Consider the following 18818-nt stretch of genomic DNA (forward strand, 5'->3'; position numbering starts at 1 on the left):
TTCAGTCAAGAAAAGCTCATGGTGTTGAAGTGCAAGGAAGCATTGTCATCTTTGATGAAGCCCATAATTTGGTGAGGACTTCAATAACAAAAAAAATATTTTTGGATAGTTTAAGCAGTTTAATGTCCCTAATGAAGCTGAGATAAATGAAGAGTTATTATGAACATCCTGTTGTATTTTTTCAGGAGAAGATTTGCGAGGACAGCTCCTCGTTTGATTTGACGTCTGCAGATTTGGCGACAGTACTTGAGGAACTGAGTCGTCTAGCTGATAAATTGTTTGAACTGGCCAAAAATGAAGAAACTTCTCTGGTAGAAATGACAGATTCCAGTGCTATTCCAGGTGACAAGTCATATAAGTAATGTACAACAATATATACTGCAAATGTTCTTAATTTAGAATGTATTCATATTTTAGTACCTTTCATGCTGCTTTTTGTCTGCTTATTAAGTACACACTAATATTTGATTGATGCAATTGCATATATAGAAGTTTGGTTCCAAATGGACTAATATTTTATTATGTAGGCCTTTCAACTGCCGCTAGGATTCGATGAAAAGAACGATAACCCATTACCGGAACTTGTTTACAGCGGGTCCGAGGAAACTAATTGTTTTTAAGCATGTCAAGTTTTAGCATTTCCCAAGTGTTCCTTCACTGTCAGTGGAATCCAGTGGTTTTAAAATTTAGCACAAATGTTCAACTCAATTATCATGTAATTACCGACACTGTACAGTAATATATAAGTGAATTTTTAAATAAAAATATAAAGTGAAATCCATCCCCCTTCTTAATTTTGACCTGATTAAATTTATATACTTGATCTTTCTTCTTTGTGCTTAGTGAAAAGAATAAGATAATTAATTGTTGTATTAATTGTAGAATTATATGTCTTTATAGATGAAGCAAAACATAAAAAAGCACACATAAAAAACATGGCATTATATTTTCTTCTTCATAGCAACTGTCGGAAAGAGTTAAAAATCTTGAATATAGTCCGTTCCCCATTCATAGATCCCGTTATTTCAGGTATTGAGTGAAGACATTCTCCTTGTTTTGGTCAACCCTTTTGTGTGCCAAAGAATATAAGGAACCCTTTTGTGTACAGAACAATACCAACTGAAGCAGCCTATATGTCATTCCTATAAATGATAACTCAAAAATCGGCACTTTGTTGGTCGTGTTTTACATTTGAGTTACCTGTCCTTAAAACACAACATCGTTAGGGCTGTCACGGTTCCAAATTTTGTCGGGTCGGGTCTGTAAATTTTCGGTTTGGTTTCGGGTTTTTCGGGTATTTACATCTATTTTAAACCTTAATTTCATGAATTTAACTTGAAAAATCATTATTTGTTACATTAAATTTACATTGAAAACAAGTCTTAACCATGCGAATGTCTAGACATCGGTGACTTGGCCTACTATTAGTCACAACCTGACCATTCCTGCTCGTTTTGATAATTATCTAACACTTCCGTGACAAGTGATTTGTCATGGAATGAAGTAAATTTCAGTTGTGATGTTTATTAATCACTGTTATCGTCATCATTCCTTTGATTTTGACGCCATTTTTTGTATTGAACAGACTAATATATAAACCAGACCCGAACCGAAATCCGGAAAAATGGAACCGGAACTGAACCGAACAACTTGGACTGCGGTTCTCGGTTATTTCGGGTACTCGTGACAGCCCTAAATTTCGTACAAATCAAATAGTGATAATTAATTTTTTAATGATCTAATTAAAGGTATGTATAAGTTATAATCTTTTTTTTGAGATTTTCACATACCTACAAATCTATCTATCAAATGTTTTTTACCATATGTGCAACTTGAAAAATTAGTTGAAAGGCCTATATTATGTTAATGAATCCACCTTGTACCAGCATCAACACAAAGCAAAATGTATTCAAACCCTTCTTTTGCCTTATATAGTGTCCTAGAAATTGATAAGGAATATTGCACTAAATTTTAAGCATTAATTTATGTACATTTTCATTACGTATATGTTTGTATGTATTTGGGATGTGATACAATGTCAGTCTTGCCCCATTATAAATATCATTGTGGTATCAGACCTTGACAACTATTTGAGGAAGGTTCAGATCAAGACTCAAACTTTTATGTTCAGAGTCGTGTTTTAATTATCTTTGTTAGTATTATGCTTCATATGTGAAAATAAATAATTGTCATTACAGAACCAGAATTTACTTTGGAAGATGTTTTACGACTCAAAGGTAGCCATATTAATGTATATCTAATAGTATTAAATTTAATGTGTTGCAACTGATGGTCAAGCCAAATATTCACTGAATTAAGTTTCAACAGTAAATGTAAATTATAATTAGGGACCAGCAAGGATTTGCAAGTGCCCTATAGTAATCACTGTCTATCTATCTATCTGTCTGTCATTCTTCTGTCCACAAAATTTCTGGGTTTTTTTTTTAGCTCACCTGAGCTGAAAGCTAAAGTGAGCTTTTCTGATCACCTGTTGTCTGTTGTCCATCTGTCCGTCCAACCGTAAACTTTTTACATTTTCAACTTCTTCTCAAGAACTACTAGGCCAATTAAACAAAGTTGGTACAAAACATCCTTATGTGAAGGGAAGTGTAAATTGTTAAAATGAAGGGCCAAGTCCCCTTACAAGGGAGATAATCAAGAAAAGACAAAAAATGGGTGGGGTTATTAAAAAATCTAAAGAACCACTGGGCCAGAAAAGCTGAAACTTACATGAAAGCATACTGGCATAGTGGAGATTCTAAATTATTCAAATCATGGCCCCCAGGGTAGGATAGGGCCACAATAGGGAATCAAAGTTTTACATTGAAATATATAGGAAAAATCTTTAAAAATCTTCTTTTCAAGAACCACTGGGCCAAAAAACTGGAACATATGTGGAAGCTTCATGGGGTAGTGGAGTTTCTAAATTGTGCAGATCATGGCCCCCAGGGGGTAGGGTAGGGCTGTTATATAAAATGAATGGGCAAAGAGAGATAACTGCTGAAAATGTTCCTCTAGTAAACTATGAAATCTGCAATGAGTTCCCTGTGATTAATTAACTTGTCTGCTGTAGAAAATCCAAAGGCTAATCTTTATTTGTCACATTGAAATTCACACCACTGTCTGCAAGTGATGTTTGTTTTGAAGTTAAGGTCAATCCTGATTGATGTTTGCATCCAAGGTAGGGTGGAGGTTTTTTTATGGTGTCCGTACTTTATTATTGTTAAAATACACATTTTATTGATTGTTTTTGTCGATTTTCTTACCAAAATTTTTTACCTTGAACTATTTATAAGGTCATGGTCACTGTTGCACCAAAATAGAGTTCAGGCCATAACTTGAGATCCCTTTGATGTTAGGACTTCAAACTTTTAACATAGAAAGAAGACATTGATACAAAATGCACTGTATCAAAATTTTGACCTTGACCCCCTTCTTTCTTCAAAGTCAAATAGAGAAAAAACTTGATTTGACCATAATTTGAGAACCCTTTGACATGAAGACTTCAAACTTGGAACATGCAGAGGTGGCATGGAGGAGGGGTGCATGCCATCAAAATTTTTTACCTTGATTCAATTATTATAAGGTCAAGGTCAATCTTTTACTTCAAAATAAAGTCCAAGCCATAATCTAAGAACCCTTTGATATTAGGATTTTAAAACTTGGAACATAGTAAGAAGACATCAATACAAGGAGCACTTCACCAAAATGTTTACCTTGACCCCTTTCTTCATCAAGATCAAACTGAGAAAACATGACTAGACTGTAACTTGAGAACCCTTTGACATTGAAGAGATGGAGTGGTGGTATAGAGGAAAGGTGAATGCCAACATTTTTTTTTTCACCTTTACCTTAACAAAGTCAAGGTCAATCTTTTACATGAAAATATAGTCCAGGTCATACCTTGAGAACTTTTTGACGTAAGAAAAGAATTTCAAACTTGGAACAAGGAAAGACAACATTAAGACTAAATGCACTGCATCATAGTATTGGACATTGACCGCTTTATTCATTCAAGGTCAAATTAAGAAAAACACGACCAGACCATAACTTAAGATCCTTTTGACATGAAAACTTGAAATTTTGTACACAGATCGAGGAATTTGAGCTGAGATGCACCGCATTATTATTTACCCTGATCGTATTATTGCACTTGTTAATGTTGGTAAAGAAGGGGATACACATGGGTTTTTTTTTGTTTTTTTGTAAAAAAAAACAATACCCACTAGTTACAATTTTAATTTCATTTGAATAAATGCATGCTTCATTCTGCTTTAAATATACATTTAATTGAATTATTATAAGATATGATGGTTTTTACTGCCTTTTGTAAATACAAGGGTACTACCGGTATTAATTTCTTACAGGTAGTTGGATAATCTCATCTGTCATTTAGAAAATACATGTATCTTGAAATTACATAAATACATTTGCTGTTTCAAATTCTTCATGTATGTTTTTAAGTTTCCTTTTAAATTTTTTCCTTAAGTATTCTTATCCCTTCAGCTGCACTATTAGATTTCTGTATCTCTGTGGGGCGCCCTTGCTGACTGGTCAGTTTTCTAATTTTTATTAAAGAATGAAATTTACATGGTTTTTATAGCATAATAATGCCTCAAGTTGGCATCTGGAAACTTTCAATGAACTTCCTATTTGATGAAGAGAAATGTATCTATAATCAATTTATGTTTTGGATTTAGATATCAATATCAATGTTATATTTATCTCTGTAGCAACTTTCAAAGAACTAGAAGAAGAAATAGACAAGATAGAAATTCCTAACAAAGAAAAGGGCGTAACAAAACCTGGAACGTAAGTTAAGTATTATTTGTATAATGGAATCAAAAGTTTAAAATAATTGTCTGTGATTTAAGGGGGTCGACTGGGGTTTTCATTGCGCAATACTTTGCGCAGCATAGTAAAATAAAGTGTATTTACTCTTTTAAAGGAACTATTTTTACATAATTTACAAAAATTAACAAATTTAGGAAAACTAAGGTTAAAAAATCTAATTACGTTTTTAAATAACTGATTTTTTAAACGATTTTTCAAATGATGGGTAGATAGACGTCGTAACAACGTGTTTCTGACATTATGAATAACCGAAGTTCTTTAAGCGGGGTCATTAATTATGTCATAAGATAAAAAGTATAAAATAGATGCTCTTGAAATTTTAAACACAGGAAATTGAGAATCTCACAATCATTTTTATTATTTTTTTATGTAAATCTGTGGTATCTGTCATGTTTTGTTGTACTCCTTAAAAACAGGAAAATATCATGATTTTTGACATTTTGAGATGCCCCCTCTGGAAACCAGACGGTAGAATTTTGTGTTTCTTGCAAAAAATGTACAATATAGTATTACCCATCAAATAATATAATTTGAGCAAAAAGTCTTTAGTAGCATTTGTATAATTTGCTCCGAAGTGCGAAAAAATGGTATTTTCCTATATAACCCTATAGTAAATGTACCTGTATTTTGAGATGGTCCCTAAAAAATAACCAGACGGTAGATGTTCACTAAACTTGGCATATATACTGAAGTCAATGTAAGGTATATATGGTATAAAATTAAAGAGTTTCTCTATAGTAGTTTTCACACAATAAAACCGCAGTCGGCTCCCTTAAATGGAATTAATCAAATGTTAAATTCTGTTTTCAGATTTATATTTGAGCTTTTATCCAAAGTGAACATTGCATTTGAAACCAAAAACTTTCTGCTGGATCTCTTGGATAAAATCATCTCTTATGTAACTGGTGATTGTAAGTAATTCATAAATGCATTAATTCTTGTAAATCTTCCTCTCATACATTGTATTACAATATATAGATGCTGCCCAAGAATTGTTTTAACTCTCCTCAACAGCATGGAGGATTGCCTAAACTAGAATCCAGGGGCGATTGACTTCATCCCAAATAAAATTATTGTAGCAGGTCAAATATTTAGGTAAAGGATGAATAATCTGACCTACATGTAGTGTTTTCTGAAAAAGTGCCCAGTTTAAAGCTTTTGAAAGCAGTTCCATTTCCAAATAACTATAATCATATCAAATCCAAACTGGCATGGTTGATACATTTTTTGGATGCATGCAGCTAAATGTTTTAGAAACTGGACGTCTTTGATATTTAATGGATGACTTGCCAGGTTAAAGCATGTACATTCTGATTTAACTATAGGCACACCGTGCATTCTAACAGTTTTCTGCAGTTCCTACTCGTATATTGAAGATTTTGGAGCATGTTTTTCCTTGTATAATTTGTAAACCATAGTTGTGTAACTGGAAGTAGAACTCTTTAATAAATAAATTGTCAAAGTTACCAGCCAACTTGGCTTAAAGTTGTACTATACCTCCAGTTATCAATGATCAACCCAGGTAAGGGGATTTCTGAACTATGATCAATGCTAAATGAAAACACTATTGTAATGGTTATGAATTTAATAAACTGAGAATTAACCTTTGTAAATGATAACAAATAATAAATCAAAATCAAAATTTAACAGAGAATAAAGCCTTTGAAAATTGCACAGGTATAAATAAAGTTTTATCAAAAATATAATTGAATTTGGCAAGTGAAAAACAATAATCTCAATAAATAAATTGGAAAGAGCTAGGTTCACTAACTCCATAAAATGGCCCTGTCAATATACAAATTAACTGACCAAGTCCCAATGTCCCATTCTGAGCATCAATATAAAGTAGAGACTTCATGCTTTCATTTCCTTTAAAAAAGTTTCCTTTCGGAACCCAGGTATTGAAAAAGTGGCTTTGTGAAATTGTAATGTTCTTGAATTTTGATGAAAATGGGTGTATTTGAGCACCTTCAGCAAAGGATTAAAATATGAGCCCACCCTGTGATCCAAAAAATAAAACAAGGATTATAATCTTCTGAAACAGTACTTTCATTATATAATTCAACGTTTTAGATCAGAGGTTGGGGTCTATGCAAAATGTTGAAAAACATCTTAAATTTTGGGCCTTTTTGAAAAATTGTTCAGGATTTGGGGATATTATGACATCATAATGCATGAAATAGCAAGAAAATTAGGTTAATTTTAATAGTTATGCAGTCAGCAAGAATCAAAGTAAAATTTAATGTATTTTCAACTAAAACTGCAATATAGTGGTTCTAGAAATTATACCTCTTATCTACAAATCCCTAGATCATGCTGGACTTGGAATAGGGGAAACTTAAATTAACTCTATAAAACCTACATCCCAGGTTATCAAAACCTAATTTGAAAAACGTGCAACTAAAGCTAGCTAAGACCTTGAGTGCTGTTAAATCATGAGATGTTAGCACTGTAAAAAAAGGTACTAAGTAAATAGTTCTGTTAAACCATGAGGCTTTCCAGCACTGTAAAGAGGAACTAACCATGAGGCTGTGTTCCCCAACCCAAGTGAAGAAAACTACACAAACATGGCTTTAAATATCCTTAGCTATAGGCCCCAAAATAAAAGCCAGTAAATATCAAAGATCCTATGGCTAACTTAACCACAGCTGTCAAAAGACAATGGAAAGACTGCCAACATGGATGACACTTCCTGTTTAAAAAGTAAAATGTGGAATGTCAACACATGACCTGACTTATGAAAGACAAATAATAAATGTAAAAACATTTTATGTAAGTAACAACTGAAACATAAGATAAATAGAAATATCATACTGAAATATCAGCAATTACTTGTAATATATCATTTACGAAACCAGGGCTTTAGAAAAAACAAAACTAAACCACTACAGTTAAACATTACTGGAAATTTGACTACAACTTTCATGTGAAACATTCATTAAGTTTTAGTACCATATACGTGTACATTGTTATATGTCATCAATCAGTTTTCCATATTTTTACAAAAACAATCCACACATAAAACAAAATTGCAAATATTCCCCTTGCAAAATTTTCTACATTTACAGCACATGGATGATACATTTAAAAAGTCATTTATGATAATATTAAGTTTTATATTTTATTATACATGTACATTTGTAAGCAGGGATTTGGCCTCACTAATAATGAACATTAAGTAGGACTTTGGAGTCTTAAATTGCCTATGTTTTTCTTCTTTTAGCTACAGGAATGGGATTCCATTCTAAAGGAGCAGGCTTAACAAAGATGTCTGACGTACTTAGAGTAAGTCAAAATCTGTCAAAATAGACCACTAGTGTATATAATTTATGTATAACAAGTAATTTTTGAAATACAAAATTTTGGTGATTTGATCAGTCAAAGGTGGCAAATTTTTTGTGATTCTGTTAATTGAACAATATGGAAGACATTGAATTGATACAGTACATATGAGTTTTAGATCTAAAAAAAAAATGTTTGATGAAGTTCGATAAGTAACATTATATTCAAAATAGTAAAGGATTGAACATGCAGAATCTTGAAACCCCATATAAATCCTCTCTGTAGAACCCAGTGATGATTCTCTTCCGATATTAAGCGGAATTCCGCTAATTTGAATCCAAGAATCTGATATTTACGAGTGCTTTCCGATATTTCGATACTTTCGATTTTTGCAGCGATCCATTTCCATTTTTGTCCGGGTAAAAAATTCAAGTTGTTTCATCCGTGTTTTGATCTAATCTGCATCATCCAGACGTTTTCTTATATATTCAAGTAAGGTAAACACAAAAGCAGGGATAATTGAGACTTCCTTACAATGGCGTGTCGGTTTATTCAGCCAGGTCAAGATGTAAAAGTTTTTAAACAAACTGTTACACTTCAATTTTTGTCCCTCATTTCAACCTATTTTGGGATTGCTAAAGCCCATATTTCATCAGCCCCTCGACTTTCAAACTTTTTCAGATATTTTGGCCAATTCACAGAATCATCACTGAGAACCACACATATAAACTCTGTATTATGTGGTATTTCACCAGACTATTTTGAAATAAGCCTCTTATTTTAGATAGTATTCAGCAGGGAGGTACCAGATGGGGGATCTGTATATCAGCTACAGCAGATGCTAGCCAAGTCTTACAAGGTAAATCTGATTATACTTGGAATGTATTGGTTGGGCAAGAAAAGAAATTTAAATTCTTGTGTACAGTGATTAAAGTTGCTTCCAAAGTCCTCTAGACTTTATAAGTTTTTGATTTGAAATACTGTAGGGTTGTAAGTGCAGAGGCGTTTTCTCTAAATTGATGTCCTATCATGTTTATGTTCTTTGCCTTTAGGTACATATCCAGCCCGTCCAACCCAACAAAAAGAAAAAGATAGACTCCTGGGCTACCCCAGCAGGGGCAGACAAAATGGGTCAGTGTTTTGAGTTTCTTTGTGTAAAGAACTGTTTAATTCTTATTTGTAAGTAGGGGACTTTGTTAAATACCTGCACATAAATGAAATCTGTGCAGCATTTTCATACAAGTGAAGAACAGAACTGTATAGATTTAGTTTGACTGTAGGCTTTTTTTTACAGGTAAAACCTTAAGTTACTGGTGTTTTAGCCCTGGACATAGTATGCTTGACCTGACTGCCCACGGAGTGAAGTGTGTGATCCTGACCAGTGGTACCTTGTCTCCCCTCGACTCCTTTAGTGCCGAGATGCAGATGTATGTGTTGATTTTTAACATATAGAATTTAAAATGCTTCATACAAAGTACATGTATAAAGATAGAAAAGGAAAAGCTGTCTTAAAGCTTTTTAGTCACTAAACTAATCTTGTTTTTGCAGTCCCTTCCCTGTGACTTTGGAGAACCCCCATGTGATTGACAGGCATCAGGTGTGGGTGGGGACTCTCAATAAAGGCCCTGATGGAGTGGGACTCAACTCGAACTACCAAACAAGGTATCCTAGTATGTGTTTAGTTTATGCATGCATGCATTGTCTGGTTGATAATGAAATACTGCAGACTGGTTATGGCATCAAGAGTAGCTCGAAATCCAATCTAGGGATAATGATCTCCTACCGGAATTAACACAACCAAAGGTGTCAGTTGATGGATCCACAAAGAAAATAGTAAAATGTACATATCAATTCTTGTGAAAATGATCACAATAAATAATTTGAAACTGAAAATTGCTTTAATTAGTATATCTTCAATTCATTCTGTTACACACATACTGTGTTTATTCTAACAAAAGAAAAAGTTGGGACCACAGTATACTGATAGTTGCTGCAGATTAATCTCTAAATAGTGATGCATCAGATTGCATGATTTAACTGAGGATAGGCGATGTTGAACTTCATTGATATTTCTTTCTTTCATAGATTAAGTAATTAAAGGTTTTTTTTGTCCTTTGTAGGTTCAATGAAAATTACCAAGCCTCTTTAGGAAAAGCATTAGGTTTGTACAAAATCATATTTAAACCAATACTTGAACAAAGAGAAAAAAATATAGATGTAACTGATAAACACTTCTTACACTAAATACATGTCTTTCAAAGTAGCACTGTGCCTCATTTCAAACAGTTGATCTGTGCATCATTTCAGTAAATTTTGCCAGAGTGGTGCCTAATGGTCTCCTGGTGTTTTTCCCTTCTTACCCTGTGATGGAGAAATGTATTGAAAACTGGCACGTAAGTTTTCTTATGTACATCTTTCTACAGGTAACGTGTTTCCTTTGTTTGGAACATATACATGTAAATGTTTGCAAACTTTTTTTTTTTTTACAGCAAAATGGTGTATACAACTCAATTACACAGTATAAGCCTATTCTGGTTGAACCAAGGGGAAAACAGGCTTTCAGTGACGTAAGAACCTCCCTCTCTCTCTCTCTGTGCATGTTTGTATGTTTTAAAAATACATGTATGTCAGTCTGATGAATTTACATTTAATTATTCAGGTCATTGAAGAATTTTATGATAAAATTAATGACCCAGCCCTAAATGGAGCCATATTTGTAGCTGTTTGCAGGGGAAAGGTAATGAAAAATTCTGTTCATGATTTTTTAAATGTTGCCAAGCCAGTTGTTTCACATGGATCCTTGAGATCTGAATATTTTAAATTTCAGGTTATCAATTTACATAATTTTACAATAAAGGGATTAAAAAAAAACAGTCAATATCTATTAGCACTGGACAAAATTGCAAACACATGACCCATTCAGTATTTTCGTTTGCAAAAATGACATTTGCCTCATTGACACAAGTTAATCTTAATTGCCGTCTTGCCTACTACAGTCAAGTTTGGGGATGTCTTAATTTCAACACAACACCATCAAATAGACTTCTTACTTGCAAACTAATTTCCCAAAGCCGATTGCTCACCTTTTGTGCGTTGATATACTGTAAAATCATTAAAATTCGTGGTGGCCAATTTTTGTGGATTGCTCGTATTTTTTTAGGTTCGTGGGGACGTACTTTCTTGTTTTCTCTTATACCTACAAGAGGAAATATGACTTTGTAATTCTAGTTCATTAATTCATGGATGAGAGGTACCCACAAATTCCACAAACATTGAACAACCACAAAATCCAATGATTCCATTGTAAGGTTGGTGATTATCAATGGTTGTCAAAGAGGTTGCTACAACAATGATGACCCTATTGATGAAGGAACAATAATGACCCTGTCTCTCAAATGATATCAAGCAAAGTGTCTAATGCTGCCTATTAGTCACTTGGTGCTTTGGCATCTATACCCAATCCATCACACAGTTCTATGGTACAATCTTGCAGTAGTCATTTGATGTCTATTAAATGTCATTTTTACCCATAGAAGACATTTTTACATTCCTTGATCTAGTCGAGCTACTCTAACAACAATATTTGAACCGTTTCATTTCTAAAAACGTTTCCAAAGGAACACCTTGCAGACACCATACGAACTGCCCTACTATGCTCTTCTATTGTCAAACGCTGCATACCTGGTCATTTATGTTCTTATTCGTGCCACTCAAACGAACATAAATAATTTATAAAATATACACAAACACGTATATTAGGATGTGAAGCGCTCTGATAGTGCAGTTTACTTTTTACACATATGTACAAATGTCATCAACAATTCTTCTTTGTCTTCCTTTCTACAAAACAAAACAGTATTTTTTAATATAAAATCTTATTAAACATGTAAAAGCAAGGGCAGGTGGGGTGGGGATTCAGTTATCTGCACTGAAAAGAGCCTTCGAATGGCTATAGAACTTTTGGCGCTAACAGCAGTCAGTTAAAACCCGTGCAATGAATATTTAAATGTCACCTGACAAGGTGACCAGTATTGCAGCCAATAGATTACAGATATAAATAAACACGAACACATGTTATTAAAACCTTTGATAAATACATGTCTTTTCTTAGTTCTTAAAGAATGCAAACATAACACAATTTCAAAGAAGAAAATGAAAATTTTTTCCTCTAAAATGTGAGCATGATTTTTGTTCATTTCTATGAAATGGGTATGCTTCTGTTATCCTTTATTTATTTACTAGTTTGGGCATTTAAAGATTTTTTAATCATGGTTACATATTTTTATATTTAAATGTTAAAAAAACTTTTCAAAAAGTAAAATTTTTTTTTTTTTTATGATTGTATATTAGCAATTTTGTCTAGTATACATGTACTTGTATATTTCTCTAAATTACTTTCCATAGGTATTGCTTTTAAAGTACTTATTTTTTTAACATTTAAGGTAAGTGAAGGCCTGGACTTTGCAGACAACAATGGCAGGGCTGTGATTATCACTGGTTTACCTTTCCCTCCTCGTATGGACCCTAAAGTGGTGCTCAAAATGCAGTTTTTGGATGAGTCAAGAGGGAAAATGGGATTCAAGGTACATGTCATTTTGATAATTTTTTATTCCAAAAGTGATAAAACTGCTTTGTACTTGTTAAAAAAAGCAAATAATTATCAAAATCAAAAGTTTATAGCAGATCTGTACCATGTATGATTTCCTGGTATTTACAGTTCAAACACTTATTTCTATTAAATACTGTTATATTGAGTACTTTTGCATTTCCTGTGTATAAATGGAACAGGAAAGAGCAACACTTGCTGATGTTAGTACATACATACATACATCAGAATTCTTCCGTATGCTGACAGACACAAGGAATGTATAAATAGTATCATTCTTAAGACTTAGTACTCTGGTTTTGTGATATAAGAAAAGTGCTAAATCTAAAATGAAATTATATTTTTAGCGATCAGTAAGTGAATGAAGACAAAGTTTCAGATATCAAGACTTGCGTATTATTTCATGAAGCGCCATCCACTGCTTGTATGTAAACTATTCCTATAGAGTAATTGTATGTAGATAAATATTTCCCTAGAAAAAAGTAATTTTTACTGCAAAAAAGGAGAATATGCTACAGTTTTTAGATCTTTTATTCTGTAAAATGATATTTATCACTTGATCCTGAAAATTACAAATAATCTTTTTTGATACTTTGAACCATTGGTAGACTTAGTCCTGGCACCCAGGCCATAAAACTTGGACAAGCTCACTTTTGATCTCAGTCTCACTTTTCCACTATAATTCCTTTAATTTGTAAAAGTGAGACTGAAATCAAAAGTGACCTTGTCTAAGTTTTATGGCCCCAGAGCCTGGTCAAAAAGGTAGAGCATTTTCAGGTCATTTCATATACTGAATGACCTTGACATTTCCTGAAACGTACTGACCAACCCACAGCCTGTCTTCATTGTCTATGGCTAGGGCTATAGGGAGGTCAATATCAGGATGGCTGATACATTTCAGATACTGGCCATCCCTATGGAATATGTGTAGGCAATTGTTGACATAGTCAGTTAAAATAATCTGGCATAGGGAATCTGTCACAATTTGGTCAGGGACAAATGATTTCCTTCTCAAACTAGTGTCACAATGGTATGCAAAATGCAAATCTCCAGCCTTGTTCACAACAACTAAAGAGCTGGAATTTGTGTCGGAGGCACATATATCACCATTGTTATTTTCTGCTAAGAACACACATTTATAACCACTACTGAAAAGAGAGTTTCCTGACTTGTCATACTGAATTTCTTGGACTATGTCCTTTCCTTCATATCGGACAATTTTGCAGCGACTGTCACCTGCTGTTCTCATGGTTACCAGGATATGACCTACTTTTGTACAGAAGACTCCCTGTGGGTGCCATCCTGGCTCCATCTCCAGCAGTATATCTGTTTGACTACCTTTGACAATGTTCAAAGTTTTGTTCAGATAATCACTGTAGATCAGTTCTCCCTCCGAAGTCACAGAGATGTCTTGTAATTTGGTAATCACTGCTTCAAGACTTTCAAGATTGGTCCCATGAATATTCACATGACTTATGTTGCCCTCTTTCCCACTGAGCCAGACCTCATTCCTACCATTGTAAACCATACGCAACAGATTTTCAACATTTGAGGAGAAATCAGCCTTGATAACTAACCTGTCAAGCAGTCGTTTTATTGGATGACCTGTTGTCATAGAATCAAAAGAATTCATGGAGATAAGCAATGATCTGATTTCCCCAAACTCCACACAGAGTCCTTTCCCCACCTGTATGGGAGGAGTGGTAAATGTTGGAATCCCTACTTCAAATTTAGGAAGACTGTTCCTTAATGCACTCAGTTTGGATTTGTATTGAATGATTTTGTTGGAATTATTATCTGATTGGAGTGCCTCTGTGTTAAGCTGAATGATCTGCGGCATTTCGAGAAGGGTTTTCCTTATTTGTAATTGACCATTTTTCAGTGTGGCTATATCTTTGTCTCTTGCGTTGTGTATTTCTCTATGATACTCGTCAAACATCTTGTCCACTGCATCGTGCCATTCGCTTCTGTAACTTTCTGCCGTTTCTTCCAAAGCTTCGTATCTGATTAAGGTTTTTGATATTTGATTTTCTATGTTAGTGTCCTCTTTCCGGAATTGTGGAATAAGAATCTCCTCAATTTCAGCACTGTCTTCCTCCATTTCTCTTCTCTTTACTTGCTTAATGCTTTCCATTTCTTCAATGTCAGCCATGCCATGATGTTGGTGACATTCAGTAATACAATTACCACAGACGGGAACACTACACTGAAGACAGTACGAAGCACATGCCTGTTCTGGATGCAAGATGCATTGAAGACTGTCTTCCATTTTGCTTATCTTTACTAGATCAGACACTGAATTATGTTGCTTGAATTTTTCTCAGATTCAATTCCAGTCAACAAATTCCTTGTTCGGCTGCCTTTGAACATTGTGTACACTTGTAAGTGATCTTGTCATGATACCTGTGTATTGCCAGGGTCACAAGGATTTAAATCTATATAAGTACAGGCCTCCGTATCTGCAAAAGATGCTTCAATTCTTATTTTCATACTCCAGTATATATTAGATAGCAGAGTGAGAACATACTAATTTGCCATTACATTGTATATCTTTTGCTTTCCTAAAAAGAATTTTGTTTTTTCATGGCATATGCCATTGAAATTGCAGTTTTAGTTTTAAAATTTTCTTCTCAAAATGTCATAGGGAAAGCCCTCTCTGATATTCAGTGAATCTTGATGATCAAATTTTTACTTAATTTTCATAAGATTTTAAATTGACACATTTTATTTTTTTAAATTTAATTGAAATTTTTAATATGGATAAACTCTATCCATTTAGATGTACATATGAAAAGTAAGAAAAGCAATATGATATGGCTTCGATTTAAAATGAAATAATCCTTTAAAATAAAATTTCATACCTACTTGTACATATTCAGCAATATCAATTAAGAATGATAGTATGAATAAAAAGTTCCTGGTCATGTGATCGATTATTAGGAAAATTACTCAGAGTTCAACCATCAATCTGTAAAATAGAAATCTGTTCACCACATCCTGTTTATGTATTTCATGTGACATCTATGAATGGGAGTTTTAATCTGCCATTTTATGTTCATTCTCTGCAAGCTGCTTAAGCTTCCTTGTAACATTGGCTTTCACTCTAATTGGAGATCTACGTGAGCAGATCAGAGGATATCTGGCATTTGATTTTCATTTTCTGCAAACTGCCAGAACTTCCTTGTTACTGTGGCTTTGATTGTGTTGTAGAAAGTTCATGTACTACAGGAAGTTGATATCTTGTTTGTATTTTTTTTTCACACTTTTTTGGTGTACTTGTATGTTGTTGATCAAGAGTTGGTCATATCTAAAAGCATTTTTAACACACATATTGTTCTGTAAAAATTGTATCAGTTAAGATTTCAAATGGTTTTGGAGGTGATGGTAGAACATGATTCTCAGAATCTGTCAATGATTTAAGAATTGTGGTACTGATATTTTCTTTTGTTTATGTTCAGAGCTTGTCAGGACAGGAATGGTACAGACAGCAGGCATCTAGAGCTGTCAATCAAGCAGTGGGGAGGGTCATCCGACACAGAAACGATTATGGAGCCATTCTATTATGTGATGAGAGGTACAGAAAAACAACAGGAATTTTGTGTTTGAAAAGTTTTTACTTTTTCCTCTTCATGAATAATTATTATAGGTAGATGTCTGTTTAGGATGTTGTTATGTCAATGATGTCATTATTTTGTAGATTTGCTGGGGAATCAGCAATACGTCAGCTTCCAGTATGGGTAAGACCTCATGTCAGTAAATATGACGTATTTGGACGTGCACTTAGGGACATGATTGTTTTCTTCAAAACTGCAGAACAAACGGTGAGCTACAAACTTATTATCAGGAATGTAAAGTTGATGATTTTTCACATTCCAGTGTGTAAATATACTCTCCAGTGGTATTACCTGTCAATTTGTACTATACAGTTACCAACACCAGCTAAGAAGCAGTACGGAGCTGGGGGATCAGTTGGTTCCTCTGGGTGTCAGGGGGCTCATTTTATGCCCACGGTCAATAGAATGGGACCACCACCTTCACAGGCAAAAGCCCGCAGTGTAGCAGAACACGTGCCAAGCCTTCGTCAATCTGCAGGTAATCATTTACTGCCACGTATATTTTTTGCATTATGAATTATCGAAGTATAGAATATAAGCTCATGCATAAACCCTGTATGATAATAAAAATTATATTACATCATGGCTGTTTTAATTCTGATTTTATAATAAATCTGTTTGTGTGATTAAAATCATTATGAAAGCTGCAAACTGAAAAAAAAAAATTATTAAAAAATTTTCTGATGTTTTGTTGTTTGACCACATCTTGACATCTACATGTATATGAGAAAAAAAACTTGCTTGAATGTGAAGAAGTATTGAACATTACAGATGAAGAAACAAACTTAGCCAAACTAAAGATTCAGTATGAAGGAGGACCCTCATCAAACAGTGGTGGCCTTAGCAAGAAAAATCTCCTAGATGCTCTTAGTTCTTCAGAGGTACTTTGGAATCTATATTTTGTGTGGGTTAAATTTTTGTGGGTAATGTAATCCCCACCCACAAACCTATGTTTTCCATGAATTTTTATATTTAACTATATCTTTCATAGTTGAGCTTCTGTCAAAAAAAATATATCCCTATGACCTGTCAATTTTTAGATATCCAAGAAAATGCCAATATTTTTTCTCCAATCGATATTGCATTTTGTAAATTCAGAATATAAAACATATACAATTGTGCACATTTCAAGAGTTTTTCAAAATTTGACTTTTTGGAGGGCATGGATATGTCATTGCTGTATAAAGATCTTTACAATAGAAAGAGATTTTTAGGGCTAAATTAAAATATTTCTTTCCTCATGGCAGCTACCCATCTTCATCTGTTTTACTGTAAACCAACTATTATTCACGGCATCTTTTATTCGCGATTCTTTAGAATCTATCCATGACTGCTAATATTCGTGACCTAGGCAATATTCTACATAAATACGTAGGTGAAGAAATTGGTTCGCGACGAGAAATATTCGCGAGTTAGAGAAGGTCGCGAAACTCGCAGATATTTCTCGCTCGTGAATAAAAGTTGGTTTACAGCAATTTGCTCCAAAACAAAATTTTGAGTGTGACATTAATGTAGATTCTAATAAAGTTTCAGAATTATATTTTTCAGAAAACTAGTAAAATTTAATGAGCCAAGTAACTGCAAAGAAAAGACAGACTTTTAATTGAAGCCTTGCCTGGTTCTCTTCTCTTTCTCTCTGTATGTTATGTTGTTATACTTTCTTTGTATTTTCCAGAAAGAAGGAGATCTATATGATGAAGTGGATAAGGTATGAATATAATATCAAGAAGTTCTCAAAAACAATATGATGGTGCTCAATAATTAATAATATGATAAAAATTGCACACTTAGTTTTTCAGCAATAAAAATTCAAATTTTCACTGATGTTAAAAGCTGTAAGAAATCTTTTCACTTTCCATGATATTTTTTTTTCCAGCAAAATCTAGTGTCTGTATTGGTAATTTTAATATCTTTTCCTTTTGATAGTCTGTATCAAAAACAACAAAGACTGAGATGAAGAAACTACCTAGCAAAAAAAAGATCATTATTAAGGCAAGGGTTTTTTTAATATCCTTGTTACCAGCAAGCATCAAAATGCAAAATGTTAGGAAATTTGTGTAATTATGAAAAATTGGAGGTAATTAAAAGTTATTAATATCCAATCAAAACTGTTTTTACTGTATAAATTTAAGATAATTAGTAAAACTCAAACACTGTTGCATGTATATTCAAAATTCATTCTTTTCAGTATGTCCACTTTTTTTCAGAAAAGAGATTCCGATTCGGAGAGTTCTCAGACAAAAGGACAATCAAGCTCTGTTGTGGAAGCCAATCCCGCAGTGACAAATTCTCATCTACAGTCAGCAGAGAGCTACATAATGGAGGTGAGAACAGGAAGGCTAGAAAGAAAATCAAAATAAAGTTGGAAAAATGAAATCACTGGATTTTTTGCTACATTGTTAATGGGAGGATTGTAGACGATATTATAAATAGCGGGGCATTAAGATTACTGAAATTTCTTA

At 33.6% G+C, this 18818-nt stretch overlaps 2 protein-coding genes across 2 annotated transcripts in view; one reads left to right on the top strand and one right to left on the bottom strand.

The window, feature by feature from the left end:
- The window catches only part of LOC133206062 (regulator of telomere elongation helicase 1-like), a 38221-nt gene that overhangs the window by 14080 nt on the left and 5323 nt on the right, over positions 1–18818 (top strand). The window contains exons 9-30 of the mRNA XM_061341987.1: positions 6–71; positions 186–342; positions 2199–2237; positions 4734–4812; positions 5665–5765; positions 8078–8139; positions 8921–8995; positions 9189–9267; positions 9431–9563; positions 9685–9798; positions 10257–10297; positions 10444–10529; positions 10626–10703; positions 10796–10873; positions 12579–12719; positions 16201–16316; positions 16440–16563; positions 16669–16834; positions 17128–17237; positions 18032–18064; positions 18283–18348; positions 18564–18680. Of these exons, the coding sequence (XP_061197971.1) occupies positions 6–71; positions 186–342; positions 2199–2237; positions 4734–4812; positions 5665–5765; positions 8078–8139; positions 8921–8995; positions 9189–9267; positions 9431–9563; positions 9685–9798; positions 10257–10297; positions 10444–10529; positions 10626–10703; positions 10796–10873; positions 12579–12719; positions 16201–16316; positions 16440–16563; positions 16669–16834; positions 17128–17237; positions 18032–18064; positions 18283–18348; positions 18564–18680 (2061 nt within the window). The remainder of the gene's footprint in view (positions 1–5; positions 72–185; positions 343–2198; positions 2238–4733; positions 4813–5664; positions 5766–8077; positions 8140–8920; positions 8996–9188; positions 9268–9430; positions 9564–9684; positions 9799–10256; positions 10298–10443; positions 10530–10625; positions 10704–10795; positions 10874–12578; positions 12720–16200; positions 16317–16439; positions 16564–16668; positions 16835–17127; positions 17238–18031; positions 18065–18282; positions 18349–18563; positions 18681–18818) is intronic.
- Positions 13352–15011, bottom strand: LOC133178401 (uncharacterized). The gene has a single exon (XM_061313137.1). It carries the CDS (start codon positions 15009–15011, stop codon positions 13521–13523), a length of 1491 nt encoding a protein of 496 aa, XP_061169121.1. The 3' UTR covers positions 13352–13520.

The sequence above is a fragment of the Saccostrea echinata genome, unplaced genomic scaffold (genome assembly GCF_033153115.1).
Source record: "Saccostrea echinata isolate AGI-Se365-2 ecotype Australia unplaced genomic scaffold, CSIRO_AGI_Sech_v1 ptg000002l, whole genome shotgun sequence".
NCBI classification, from domain to species: Eukaryota; Metazoa; Mollusca; class Bivalvia; order Ostreida; family Ostreidae; genus Saccostrea; species Saccostrea echinata.